The sequence below is a fragment of the Leuciscus leuciscus genome (assembly GCF_965113295.1).
Source record: "Leuciscus leuciscus genome assembly, chromosome: 17".
Taxonomy (NCBI): Eukaryota; Metazoa; Chordata; class Actinopteri; order Cypriniformes; family Leuciscidae; genus Leuciscus; species Leuciscus leuciscus.
In genome coordinates, this window is record NC_138741.1 from 2,527,832 (window position 1) to 2,543,229 (window position 15,398).

At 37.5% G+C, this 15,398-nt stretch overlaps 2 protein-coding genes across 3 annotated transcripts in view; one reads left to right on the top strand and one right to left on the bottom strand.

Moving 5' to 3' along the window:
• The window catches only part of dnajc17 (DnaJ (Hsp40) homolog, subfamily C, member 17), a 72,247-nt gene that overhangs the window by 11,097 nt on the left and 45,752 nt on the right, over window positions 1-15,398 (bottom strand). The gene's annotated exons all lie outside the window — the stretch shown is intronic.
• On the top strand, window positions 4,077-8,566 carry LOC309479688 (cdc42 effector protein 2). Of its 2 annotated transcripts, XM_082143891.1 has the most exons (3): window positions 4,077-4,469; window positions 4,681-4,743; window positions 6,613-8,566. In XM_082143891.1, the coding sequence occupies exon 3, from the start codon at window positions 6,653-6,655 to the stop codon at window positions 7,256-7,258; it is 606 nt and encodes a 201-aa protein (XP_082000017.1). In that variant the 5' UTR covers window positions 4,077-4,469; window positions 4,681-4,743; window positions 6,613-6,652; the 3' UTR covers window positions 7,259-8,566. The 2 variants fall into 2 exon arrangements, with proteins under 2 accessions (XP_082000017.1, XP_082000016.1); XM_082143890.1 differs by lacking the exon at window positions 4,681-4,743 and having other exon boundaries at window positions 4,082-4,469.

Genomic DNA, 15,398 nt, shown 5'->3' on the forward strand with positions numbered 1-15,398 from the left:
TTTCCTTCCTAAAAGCATAACAAAGATTCTCTTGCTCATAAACGAATATAAACATGAACAGAGTTACATTTTGTCTCAAAAGAAGAAATGCCAATATAAATAAGTGTTATTTATGCATAAATGCAATCATTCACAGTAAACACTAACAAGTAAATGAATAATTGCAATAATATAATTTATGCCACTATATATATATAATTTTTTTTCATAATAAAATGCATTAGTGCAATTTCATTTTGATGCCATATTTTGTCATATGGCATATTATTTTCTACATTTTCTTTAAAACTATGTTATGATAAAGTGTGTCTGTTAACAATCACATCTAATTTCTTTAGCGAAGATGCAGGATATGGCCGTTTTATTTCCAATAATGCACAAAGTGTTTTTTCCTGAAAGCTGAGAAAGTGAAGGGAAAATAACACAGGCGTAAAGGTTTTGAGAAATGCATTGGTTTTAACTAGGGCTGTCAATCGATTAATTTTTTTTAATCGCGATTAATCGCATGATTGTCATGAGTTAACCCGCGATTAATCGCATTTAATCGCACATTTTTTTATTTGTTCTAAATGTACCTTAAATTAATACTTTTCAAGTTTGTAATACTCTAATCAACGTGGGCATGGATAAATATAGATGCTTTATGCAAATGTATGTTTATTATTGAAACCATAGTCAATATAGAGCATGAAGACGAGACATGTTTCAAAGGTCATAGATGTTTTTCAAAGAACTTGTTCATGTCTATTAGACATATGTAGAAAGAACAAAAAAAATGCCAGGTTACCATTACTTCTCTTTCTTTGCACTGAGCAATTTACTAACACAAACATGTTTAGATTTTGCATGACAGGGCAGCTCTTCTGAAAATGCTAAATGTACATTTATTATTTATTATTACATTGTAGTTTGTCTCTCTCTGTTGCCATTTTGATGAAGCTAAATTCTCAATAAAACTGTTTTCATTGGTATATTTTACTGTTTCTGTTGTCAAACAACGGAATGAATTTGAAATGGTGACTGAAACGCGACCCATTAAGACGTAACCAGCTCTCCCATCCAAGATGTTAAGTTAATCTGCACAACAATTCTGATAATTGAGCCGTCGTCTGGTGAAATCAAATTCACATAAGATAAAGACAATATCTGTGCTCTGATTTCGGCTATAATTGTAAAATTAGTGAAGCAACATAATATCTGTGCTTAACTGAATTAAAGCGCTGCTCCTCCGCGCGAGACACAGAGCGAGCGAGCGAGAGAGAGCGAGAGAGAGCGAGAGAGAGCGAGAGGTGCGCGCGCGTGCTGAGAGAGCAGTACCGGTAGATTCTCAGAAACTAAATAAGGTTTGGGCGCTTTGTTGAAGGGAAAAAATCGCTAAAGGGGTCTGCAATGTCGCTAAGTTGGCAACACTGTGTATCTCCATTTCTCCAACTAGAGGTTGGGCCACGGGTCAAACAGAAAATACGCGCTGCGTTAATCGCGCGTTAAAAAAATTATTGCCGTTAATATGATTTTGCGTTAACGCGTTATTAACGCATTAACTTTGACAGCCCTAGTTTTAACACAATATCCTAGAGCTCACCTGTATAATTTGCTATAAAACAAGGATAATAATAACCGATTTCAGATTTATCCACCAATAAAAGCCATGCAAGCTAGGCTTGGGCGTTACCGGGGTATACGGTATTACCGTGACTAATTAAAAATTATGACATAAGGCTCAGACAGCGTCACCAAACTGTTGGCTTGTGCCTACACCATTCAGAAACTGAATACCAGATCGGGCAAAAAAAATTATCAAGCCCAACCCGTGCACGTTGTGTCCGAGCCCGGCTGACGGCATTAAATGTAATTATGAGCCCGAGCCCGATTTAGACTTGACTATTTTTAATACGTAGGCCGTTATAATATGGCGGCGCCAAATAATTTAACGCAGGTGCTTTATTATTATTATTATTAATACATTTTTTAACATAATATCTCATTATTTTGAAATGTGTGCGTGCAACAAGCAAGAAGTGCATTTGTAAATCCAGTGACACGCGTCCATTCATTTTTATTAATACAACTTTTCTCTCAGCGTCTGCTGCAAAGATTAAGTTGACGATCGCCATCTCCTAGTGAACGCGCATACTGTATATAGAGAGAAATGCAAATCATGGATTACATAATCAGAAGGTATAGGTTAGCCTTTTTCTTTTCTTTTCGTTTTGAATTGTTTCGTTTAAAGAAATTGACGATTTCCATAGAGAACGATAGAGAGAAATGCACATCATGGATTACATAATCAGAGTAGGCTAGCCTATTTCTTTTCGTTTTGAATAGTTTCGTTTAATGAATTTGATGATCGCCATCTCCGTATGAACGCGCATAGAGAGAAATGCACATCATGGATCAAATAATCAGCGAGTGGCCTATTTCTTTTCGTTTTGAATTGTTTCGTTTAATGAAATTTCAAGCTTTATTTAGATATAGGCCTATCTGTCATGTCTGTGAGGCATACACTGAGTTTCGGTTAATTTATTTTCGGTTTCGGAAATTTAGATGTCAATACAAGTGACTGCGGCGCGCCAGCGCACGATCATGTCATGATTATTGTCTGCTATATTTGATTCTTATTTATTAAATCGTTGATTTGGTTGATGAAAAATTAATTAAAATTAAGATACAATTTATACAAAACGAAATTCACTTTAAAGAAAGGCCTTTTACAAAACGAAACTTAATTAAATGGTCAAAATGTCTGACTCCCGATGCATCCCATCTTACTCGTGCTGTTCACTTTTCATTATCAACAGATGAAAAAAATAACATTATAATATTTAAACAAATATGAACTAATGCGCTTATTTAATGAACTCAGGGCAAAATGCATCCTCGCAGCAGTGAGTGTGTGGTTGTTTCAGAGATGCGGCATTAGGTTAGAGGTGTTTCCATCTCTTGCACCTTTTTATTGCACAATTTACAAATTGCCTCGTCAGTATTACCGCCTCTCCCTTCTCTCTCTCTCTCTTTCTCCTCCACACTGTCACTTGATGACAACCACACATAAGCATTTTTAGGTATTAAATAAATTATATTTATATATTATATATAAGTGCCAGTAATGACGGTATTGAAACTGATACCGTTGCTATTTTAAGACCCCGCGGTATACGATATTACCGTAATACCGCCCAACCATAATGCAAGCAAAAACAAGGTCATTTCACAGGATGGTCAGATGATGACTTACAGTTTAACTGGCGATTCACAGCCAGAATAGAGTCTAATAATGTGCTTTATAGACAACATTTAGTGTCGAACCTCCTAAACTACAGTCAAACCAAAGATTATTCAGAATATTAGTGTGTGCAGGACAAAATAAAGTAAACTGTGACATATTATACCCAATAATTCTTCATACAGTGACTATAACATTTAGGACCAGAATGATTGGGAAACTTTGAGCTGGTCATGTTTTGCTGAAGTGTTTTGTCTTTAATTGCTAATGCTCTTTTTACACACAGACTGAACAAAATGAAGCATTGCTTGGTGATTGGTTGAGCTAAACTGGTATTATCTAATTGTGTAGTTAAATTTAACAGCTGACAGATATTCAACATAATTCATGTGTGAGACAGTCTAACAGAAGGACGGACAAAACCAGTCAAATATCAATGAGTTCTGCTCATATTTTATTACCATTTTCTAAACTATAGTGAATAAACTGTGATAATGTCAGAAATGTCATGAATAAACTGTGATAATGTCAGAAATGTCATGAATAAACTGTGATAATGTGAGAAATGTCATGAATAAACTGTAATAATGTGAGAAATGTCATGAATAAACTGTGATAATGTGAGAAATGTCATGAATAAACTGTGATAATGTGAGAAATGTCATGAATAAACTGTGGTTTGACTGGTAGTAGAAACTAGAAAGTGCTTCATCTCTAAAACAACAACAACAAGTCTTGCCTCGACTTGACTCGCAATCAGGAGACAAAAGAAACGGGTTTCATTTAGGCCTTGATGTGTGTGTGTGTGTGTGTGTGTGTGTACAGTCATGGGAATGCAAGCAGGAATTACACCATGTCAACAGAACTTGTGTAACGCTGGTCCGCCTGTACACACACGTCCCAGAGCGAGAGACCGATGTCATTACAAAGCGTTAGTAAATCCCACAGGAACCCGAACAGTGACACAGAGATCAGCCATGAGCGAAGCCTTACGACACCAGTGAGTGACGGAAACCAGCTTTGCCCTTCCCAGATTTCCCAGGAACGCGATGAAGAGTGACAAGGCGCTCAGGTGAACTGAGATTACGTCTCCAGGTGTGACACACACACACACAGGGTTTAGTTGAGAGGAGGGAGGAGACGAGCCTCAATCCCTGGACTTTAACACTCGAGATCTACGAGGAACTCTGTGCTGAAGAAGACCTTCAAATCAAGACTACACACACACATCAGCTCCAGTGTTACGGTAAGAGGAATGACTCTACCACACTTCCACTATTTCACTTCCACCATCATTATGAGCCGTTGCTTTTATATAAAACTGGCGAGTTTATACGCCGCAGTTCAGAAGGTTTTACATGTTAATATCAGTGATTAATTTGGGTTTTTGAGGCTGGATATTCACAGGGAATTGTTCAACCTGTTTCATAGCCTAACAAGTCCTGTCATGTTAACAGAAACACATCTACTATCTATTGTTGGCTTCAGACGTGGGTGTGAATACCTGCACACCTTCACAGGTACGTCGCTGATAAAACATCACGTTAAAGGGTTTAAACTCGGGCTAGAACAACCGTTTTGATGCTGAATTGTTGGGGGTTAAAAAAGAAAAGAAAATGTTGCCGTTTGGTAACTTCACCACAGTGAGAAATGGCCCAAAAATACACTTTTTCTTCTAAATTATCACTTTTTCCACTTTAATTAAATCAATATTTATTCAATTAATTGATGTATTTATACACTTTGAACATCCACAGACTAAAAACTGAGTGAATCTTCAATGTTCAAACAAAAGATTCTCTTGCCCTTTCCAGAAAACACAGTGTTCAAAAGTGTCTGAAAAGAAGAAATGCAAATAATGCAAATTATTTATGCATAAATGCAATTATATCACAATAAGCACTTCCATATTAATAAATAGATGCAATAATATAATTGATGCCAGTATAAAAATAGATTTTTTTGGGTAACATTCACTTTTTCTTATGAATTAATTAATTAACAAACACTATTATTATGAATCTTGGAGATATGTTGGTTGTTTGCCAAGTCTGAAAAGCACAGGCTGTAATGTTTGTTGAAAACACAGGTTGTTTTGGGGATTTATTGGTTAAAGTCTTGGAAATTGTGCATTTCCTTTACAAACCCTCCCATCTCTCCTCCTCGCTCTCGTTGCATGTTTGAGAAGGTATGCCGTTCGCGCTCGCCGTCTCCCGCTGCTACTAAAGTGCCGATAAAACCTTTATTGGCCAACAAAACATGTTTTCTGTAGTGCCATACAATTTTAAAGAGTGAGTGTTGCGAGTCACGAACACTGATCTAATGTGTAAACCGCAAAACAGGGCCGTGAACGCCAGCGAGAGTAAAACGCTTCCTATGTGCATTATCACAACAAATGGGACTTATTACTCTTTATTACAAACTAATTTAACCAGTTCTGAGTCACAGAGCGCTCTGAGAACGCAGGTCAACACTACACATCAATCTAGAGGGTATTTGAGCAATTACAATACGAGTAAATGTGATTTCATTGCCTTTCCCGGAGAAAAATCACAAGTTTATAGTGAGCGAGGACTAAACATGCCGCCGGCTGTAAAGATGTCACAACATCGACTGTTAATCTGTAACAAGGTGCATGAAAACTTTAATCTAAATCAAATACTGATTCAAAAGAACATCTTTATCCGGGATTGTAATGGTATTTGTGCTGGATGAGATGCTTTACATCCTTACACCATATTTTATACCGGATATATATCCAGTATAAAATGTGGTGTAAGGATGTATTAATAGACATAAAGGTTCTTTTCTTCTTAGAAAGTAACAGAGTCAAAAGGTCAATCTGTGCACTTTTTCACATTCTTTAAGCTGATTGTCAGCTGGAAAATGGATTTAAATATGGCAAAATGTGCTGTTTGTTTTGGAACTAGAAAGACATTCATTTTAAACTCTTTAAAAAGGCCACAATTAAAACGAGAAACAATTAAACACCCGTGTAGGGGAATTACAGACAGAATGCATCTTTGTTTACAGTAAGAGTGTCTCATCCAGTCCAGCTGAAGCTGCTCGCAAAATAAAAGTCCACAATGAAAGTGAAAATGTCATGAAACACAAGACCGTCACAGCCAATCAGAACGTATTTGAATTGACCAATGAGATTTCAATAGGGTGTATATATATATGTGTGTGTGTGTGTGTGTGTGTGTGTGTGTGTGTGTGTGTGTGTGTGTGTGTGTGTGTGTGTGTGTGTGTGTGTGTGTGTGTGTGTATGGTTACATTTAATAGATCAAAAACAGTGAAATCCTGTCACTTCTGATCACTTTAACGCAGCCTTTGAGGGGTAGTGTGTGTACATCCGTCATGTCTGATGACTATTTAATCTGTTTCAGGATCCGGATCTCCCACATGTTGTGATCCTGAAGTGTTGAGATGCCGCTGAGGACGTCGTTCCACCGCAGACCCGGATCTGGAAGATGGAGATTATCGAGGAGAAAGGAGGTCGTGTCGGTGAACATGATCAGTCTTCCTCTCGCTGACTTCCGTCATCTCTCCCACATCGGCGTCGACGGACACTCGGAGAGTTTCGGAGACTTGTCGTTCCTGAAGGAGGGCCGGAGTCTCCTGCTCCACAGCTCCAGGAGCGAGCAGAACCTGTTCCTCGCGAGTGACCCGCCTCCGAAGCCGCCCCGCATCAACCTGGAGGATCCCATCCGAGAGGAGCCGATCCGGGAACACGAACCGGGAACAAGATCCAGGAACCCGATGCGGAAACAGAAGTGCAGCTCGCTCCCCCTGCTGGACGTCGAGGAAGACGAGGAAGACGAGGACGAGCGTGTGGAGTCGAGAGGCATGAGCATCATCAGGAGTCCTGCTCGTGGAAGCCTGAGTTCTGGACGAGATTCAACACAAACAAACCCGGAAGAAACGCAGAGAAACGAAACGGATCAAACCGACGCCGCGTTCACATTCAGTCTGGATCTGGGACCCTCGATACTGGACTCTGTGCTGCAGGTGATGGAGAAAGCCCAGCTATAGCTGTGTGTGTGTGTGTGTGTGTGTGTGTGTGTGTGTGTGTGTGTGTGTGTGTGTGTGTGAGAGAGAGAGAAAGAGATGGGTAGGTTCAGGGGAATAGAATATACAGTTTGTCCAGTATAAAAACCATTACGCCTATGGAATGTCCTCACAAGTATAGTAAAACAAACGTGTGTGTGTGCATGTGTGTGTGTGTGAGAGAGAGAGAGACACCGCGTTCACCTTCAGTCTGGATCAATTCTTGTATAAAGTCCAGCTATAGCTGTGAACTCTTCATATCGCTTGTCGTAAAAGCAGCAGGTGTGTGTGTGTGTGTGTGTGTGTGATCAACAGTGTGTGTGTGTGTGTGTGTGTGTGATCAACAGTGTGTGTGTGTGATCAACAGCGTGTGTGTGTGTGTGTGTGTGTGAGAGAGAGAGAGAGACACCGCGTTCACCTTCAGTCTGGATCAATTCTTGTATAAAGTCCAGCTATAGCTGTGAACTCTTCATATCGCTTGTCGTAAAAGCAGCAGGTGTGTGTGTGTGTCTGTGTGATTAACAGTGTGTGTGTGTGTGTGTGTATGTGTGATCAACAGTGTGTGTGTGTGTGTGTGATCAACAGCGTGTGTGTGTGTGTGTGTGTGTGTGTGTGTGTGTGTGTGTGTGTGTGTGTGTGTGTGTGTGTGTGTGTGTGTGTGTGTGTGTGTGTGTGATCAACAGTGTGTGTGTGTGATCAACATCTGAACTCTGAACTTCGTATCGCTCAACGAAGTAATTCTCCTTGGAAATGTACGATTAGGAAGCTGTACTGTTTCAGAATGTGCCCTTTTTTAAGAAACATTCTCCTTTGAATGAAGTCTGTATAATATAAGGTTGTGTAACGGTTGCTGACTGTCCACTATCAGCAGCGCTGGTTAATGTGTGCTGAAGTCTGGTTAATGATCACACAGAGTTTATATCAGTACTTCAAACTGTGATTTCCTCGTTTGCTCTCTGAGCCTCACTCTGATCTGTTCATGTTTAAAACATTGTGAGATTATTTCCTTCTGCACTGGAATGGTTAAAATCACTGTATGATCTGTCATATCAAGCTATATTATTATAAGTCAAACCTATGAGGTCAGTTCAGTATAACTATTAACTTAACTAGTTTACACATCACCACTGGATCTACCAGTGGAGGGAAACAACAGTAATTCCTAATAAAATTGTTTAAAAAAAAATCTATGTATTTACTTGTGTACATATGTTAATATGCATATTAAAATATATATATATATAAAAAATGTATTCCCCCACAGAATGCAATAAAATCAGATCATGTATGATGTATAGGCTAAAAGATCAATGAGGCTTATATCCAGTTAGCCTGGATGCCAGCCGAACTTAGCCACGCCCACAAAATGTTTAGGTCGGGAAGTTCGGTCTGGACTCGATCCGTTGAGGAGCTATTATGCGCGAACAAAAGCTGTTCGGACCAATCAAATTGTCAGGGCGGGCTTTATACGGTGATGGACAGACGATCAACAGTAACATAATCATCCACGTCATCAAAGAGTGCTTGGGTTGAATTCGTTTACAACAAAGATGGCTGCCGCTGGAGAATTGAGATTTCACAAGTTCACACTTTAAGTCAGATAGAATAAATGCATATTTGGCAAAAAGCAAAAGCTTCTCCTGCTCCTAGCTCATGGACACCTCCTACTCACACTCTCCGTCTCTGCAAGTTTCGGAAGGGAATGACTCAGATTTCTCTCGGCACAGCTACTAGAAGACAGACGGGTTGCTCACGTCACATCTACGTCGTCAAGTAGGGATGCACAATGATATCGGCACAACATCGGTATCGGCCGATAAAAGCTTTAAATGACCATCATCGGCAGATGTGAATATTTCTGCCGATGAGTGTGTTTCCTATGTGCACGTGACGACCGTGAACATAGCATGAGCGCCAGCAATTTAAACTTCCAACATGTGGAGGCATTTCGAGCATGGGCGTCCTTTTGGTTTGAAATGTGCTGGGGACAGAGACGCATTCGCAAGTGCATTTTCAGAAGAGCTGGGTACGATGACGCAGTAATTTTTTTTCTCTTTCGTACAGGTCATGTTTTGAAAGATGATGTCCTGTAGCTTACTAATGTAAGCTCTCCAAGCTACTATGCTCTCCACAGAGCATAAAATATTCAATATTCGTGACAGTTCTCGGTTACGGACGTGACCGCTCTAAAAGCGGCACTAAAAGAGACTGCTTTAAAACTTTCACAGAGACCTCAAACAGAAAGCACAAAGCCTTTCTAAGTGAATTTTGTTTTGTATTAATTGTATCTTAATTTTAATCAATGTAGTAAAGCAAATAATAGATATCACGACACGGAGGCGCCGGCGTGTGAACTGGAGTTCGTCTCATAAATGAAACGAAACTCAGCCTACTTGCCTCACACACCTGAGAAATATATCTATTATCTACAGAACGCTTGAAATCATATTTTTAAACAGAACAATTCAAAAAGAAAGAAAACGATGTAATCCGAAATGTGCATTTCTCTCCGGCGCGTTCACTACTGCGAAGATCGCGAGTCAGCATCGTCAGCTTCATCTTTGCAGCCGACACAGAAAACACTTGTTTATTAATAAACAATTAAAATGTCTCCTTGCTACAGTATATTTATTGTATACAGTATACAATAAAGCAGCTTTTAGTTGCTTTATTGGCAGCGCCACCCTTACATGTTACATGAACGGGTCACCACTGCATCAGCACCGAAAACAGGGGAGCATTTGGTAGACCTGTTCAAGTAGGAGAAGATGTACATTTTTTATTTGAAAATGTATTTTTATTTATTTTACTCCAAAGGACTGAAGTTTGAAGTCTGAACTTAAAAATAAAATGTGGCACTGGCATATCATTTATTCTCCAAGTTAAATAATTTACCTATTTTTCAGGGATGAATGTCTGTCTACATTTGTAAAATTATACATTTATGGTAGAATCAAATGCTTGTTTTGTTTGTCTTGTGTATTGCCTTATCTACAACACATGAGTGTAATACGGTAAAGGCAGTACAGGAGAGAGACCTGGATTTCTATTCAGTAAAATTAAAGTGTAAATATATCAGGGGGAAAATGTTATACATCGGTATCAGTATCGGACAAAATTAGTTTGAAAATATCGCCATATCGAATATCGGCATTTGTCGATCGGAAACATGAATGAAGAACATATGTCACTTGCTCCGTTGCTCTGATTGGTTGTAGGTCTATCCAGTTGCTCTGATTGGTTGTAGGTCTATCCAGTTGCTCTGATTGGTTGTAGGTCTATCAATTGAGTGCAGAGGCATTTTTTTCCTGGTTCGGTTGAAACACGCCTCATAATCACAGCCCAATGGAGCAGATCAGACTCATATTCTGACTAGAATATGAGTATGACGACGTCAGGCTAATATACAGTAGCAATTAAGAAGTTAGAAGTTTAGAAATTTCAATATTTACAATCAGCAATTAAGAAAAAAAATTTTTTTTGAAATTTTGAAAATATTAAAAATATAACAAAAATATTACTATTAATAATAATCATTAATCACTGCTAAGAAATCAATAAGGCTTTTAGCAATGAAAATATAATATAAAAATCTTCAATCGTAATTAAGAAAAAAAAAAAAATATATATATAGAGAGAGAGAGAGAGAGAGAGAGAGAGACTGGGTTACACGTCTAAACTGTTGCTATTTCTGTAGTGAAAGCAGCGCAGTGTTTCTCCTGACAGCTGGAGACGTGAGGGAACGTGATACTTCACATGTGTGAGGATTAAACACTCCCTGCTGAACTAACAGGAGAACACACACTCGCTCGTCTGCTAGGAATCATGCCCGATACACGGGAAACATGACAATATCATCGGAGAGAATAACGACGAATGTTTTTTTAATGTGTCCAACGAAATCATTTTATCCCTTAAAACTCATCTTTGATCACCAAAATTACATATTTAAACGTAAAATTTCGTCATGCCTTCAAATATCTTGAATGTAACTCGACACCCTCGTCTCATTTAGTATGCGTGGTTCTATGAATATGCAAATGAGCCCCGCCTCCACTCACTCCCTCACTCAGCTCAGAGATCCACTGGTTGACGATCACACGTTGATCTGATTGGTTACAAGGTAGTTTGTGACGTCAGAAACACCAGCGATTTCAAAGCGTGTGTTTGAGACTGTCTTTGGTTCACTGCAGTTTTAAGGAGGAAATACTCAGCAATGCTGTCGACTTATGAATTTACACATGCTTTGTCTTAAAGCAGATTAAAAACACCACATACACACATAAACAACTTTAAACGCTGGATGACCACAGAGGGACTTAAAGAGCTTTTACTCTTAAAGACAGTAAATGTTTAAAGAGTTATTTTACCACTAGCAGACTTTTAATAAAACTACAATAGAAGAGCGAAAAATATTTTTGAAAAACGACTTCTTGTCTTCACTCTCGCCAAATATGTAAGAAAACTTCAACACCCATAATGCACTGGGAATGATGATATCCAAGGCCACTCCCACCAGTCTGCTATGGAAACGTCTAATAAAATAAGTATATATAATGTATATATATATATATATATATATATATATATACAGTACAGGCCAAAAGTTTGGAAACATTAGTATTTTTAATGTTATTGAAAGAAGTTTCTTCTGCTCATCAAGCCTGCATTTATTTGATCAAAAATACAGAAAAAAAATGTAATATTGTGATATATTATTACAATTTAAAATAATTGGTTTTCAATTTATTATACTTTAAATTATCATTTCTGTGATGCAAAGCTGAATTTTCAGCATCATTACTCCAATCTATCACATGATCGTTTAGAAATCATTCTAATATGATGATTTATTATGAGTGTTGGACACAGTTCTGCTGCCTAATATATTTGATGAATAAAAGGTTAAAAAGAACTGCATTTATTCAAAATAAAAAAATATTTTCTAATAATATAAATCTTCTTTACTATCACTTTTTATCAATTTAACACATCCTTGCTGAATAAAAGTATTGATTTATTTCAAAAAAAAAGAAAGAAAAAAAATGACTGACCCCAAATGACTGACCAGTAGTGTATATTGCTGTTACAAAAGATTTATATTTTTAAAACATTTGCTTCTTTTTTCTTTTACTTTTTATTCATCAAAGTATCCTAAAAAAGTATCACAGGTTATGAAAAATATTAAGCAGCAGAACTGTTTCCAACTTTGATAATGAATCATCATATTAGAATGATTTCTAAAGGATCATGTGATAGACTGGAGTAATGATCCTGAAAATTCAGCTTTGATCACAGAAATAAATGATAATTTAAAGTATAATAAATTGAAAACCAATTATTTTAAATTGTAATAATATATCACAATATTACTTTTTTTCTGTATTTTTGATCAAAAATATTAAAAATAGTAATGTGTCCAAACTTTTGGCCTGTACTGTATATATTTTTTTAAAGTGAACTTTTTATTCTAAGTAACTAAAATGTATTTATGGTCTTCATTTTATGGTAACGATAATAACCCAGTTTCTTCACGTCATTATGCAGCCAAGAACTAGAAAACATCAAGAATTGGTTCAAAATACACAACATTTGAAGTGGATCAAAAAAGTTTGTCCTAAGACAAGAACGGCTATAGTTCAAAAATCATGAATAACTTTGATGAAAGGTTTTGATCCACTTCAAATGTTCACTACTGTACACATCTAGCAGAAATCCATTCAGAAAAGAGTTAACAAGAATAACATGCATTATTATTGCATGGGAACTGGATGTACTTTCAAAATATGAGTTATACTTATAAGCATCTCTAGATCATAAAAAGCTCAATCAATCAAAGCGAATGGAGAACGAAAGAAAAATAAACCTGGGAAGGATTTGAGAAGCATGGAAAAAGCAGAAGGAATATTTCTCCGTTCACGTCAGGATGGAAACGGTGGACGGGGGAGATCCTCGTTATTTTAGTATTGACATTAAAACAATGGACATCGTCCAATAAGTCATAAGCAGCAACTCCTATTCCCGAGCGTTAGCCGACTTCTCAGAAGCGTAGCGCACGCTAGGAGCTGTTCATCATCAAACCCAGCAGAAACACGCCGTTCTCCTTCACAAACGACAAGAAGCGCTAGAAGAGATGAGAGAAATCATCTCACCATCACATCTGGAGGCACTTACAGCTGAATATCAGAAGACTATCATGAGAAATACAAACAAAGGGTTTTGATATATCGTTTTGACAACTCCAGCATTCCTTTCATTATCATAATTACATCTGACAGTGTCTCCAAACGCTACTGAACACACACACACACACACACACACACTCATTTCAGATCAATCTGACAGCGCTGATGAAACACTGGCTTCTGTCAGAATGTAACGGTAACTCTTTCGTAGTAATTCAAGGACAGACTTACTAAATTAACTCTCAAACTGTTGACACTGAAAGCTACAAAAAAAAAAATAATAATAAAAATCGCTGTGATATGATTATGGACGTGCAGCATATTAATACTATGTTATTCTTCGCAGTACATTGGAGTATTATGTAAATACTATGCTGATCATTTATTCAGTTTGTAAGGATTTTCACACTGGCTTTAACCCTGAGCTAAAGTCTTCTTAAGCCCAGAAACAAACTCACTTCCACCCCGGAGTAAAGCGCACTAATATTCAACAGCTTTTAATTGTGGATTAAATAACATTAAATAATGGATTTAACAAGACTATACATGAGAACATTATAATTGTGTGTTTGGATCAAGGCTTTTAAAGCAACAGCAAAGCACTTCTCCTCTTCGGTCCCCCTACAGGTTGGAAGCGGAATTGTCCATTACCGCTGTCGTAAATAATTTAGCCAATCGCAGCTTCCCGTCGCTCGCTCGCCGTTTATCCAGCGCCGGCTTTGGAAATAATGATGTCCACAGACAAGGTAGAGTATGTTGCATGATTTTATGAAAATATGATGTATTGCGACATCAGAAACGAAGAAAAACTAAATAATGACTATTGTAACGCTTGTCGTAAAGCAAGTCAAATTTGTAGTTTCTTATGTTTCATTCGAACTACAGAAACGCCACCCGGTTCGGCAAACTTGCATAGTGCGGTTATAGCAGATATAGGGAGATACAGAAGTGCCGTTCACCCTGTTACGACTTGATGAACCACTGATACGATTTTTATTTGAAGGTAAAAAATTATTCTTTAGTGTTGCTTTAATAGTGAGACTTTAGTTTTTGTAATGAGGCTCTCAAAAATTATATAAAAATTTGGATTTAGATTTATCGGCCAATATATCGGTTATCGGCTTTTAAACATAAAAAATTATCGGTTATTGGTATCGGCCAAAATATTGATATTGGTGCATCCCTAATGTAAACGAACCAAAAACAGGAAATGATGTCACAAGAAAGGGACAGAAAGCTTAAGCATGCCTATTTTTTCTCGTCATAGTCGTTGTTTTGACTCCTTTACACATTTTTAAGCTCGTCATGAGTTTCAGGACAAAATGCCATCATAAGGTACAAGCACATTTAGCACAACGCTCATTGTTTTGGATGTTCGGTAAGTTCAGTCATGAAATATACGTAATAAAAGCAACCAGTCAGGTTGTGGACATATCTTCATGCCTTTAGGTTCGGTGTTAAATTGCCAATTTGAGCGCTAAACACACCAGGACTAAATGTTACTTTTTTTTGTTCTTGACCAAACGAACCGAACTACAAGTGTGAACACACCCCTGGAAAAAAGGTTTGTTTAAGAGCTGATCACTGAACGGTTCTTTGGGGAACCGAAAATGGTTCTTCTGTGGGGAAAATAACTTTCTGAAACCTTTAGCAGAAAAACTCAATAATATCATCCCAATTGCACAAATTGACAATATAATTTGTTCGCTCGTTTTCCTAAATTGTGCGCATGTTATTATGATGTTTCCTCGTTTTACTAAATCTACGGTTCTGAAAAAATTTTTTTGGGGAAACTTTATTTTTAAGAGCGTAGCAGAAAAACTCAATAATATCCCAAATGCACAAATTGACAATATAATTCGTTCACTCGTTTTTGTTCTTTTGTTTTCCTAAATCGTGCGCATGTTATTATGATGTTTCCTCATTTTACTAAATCATCT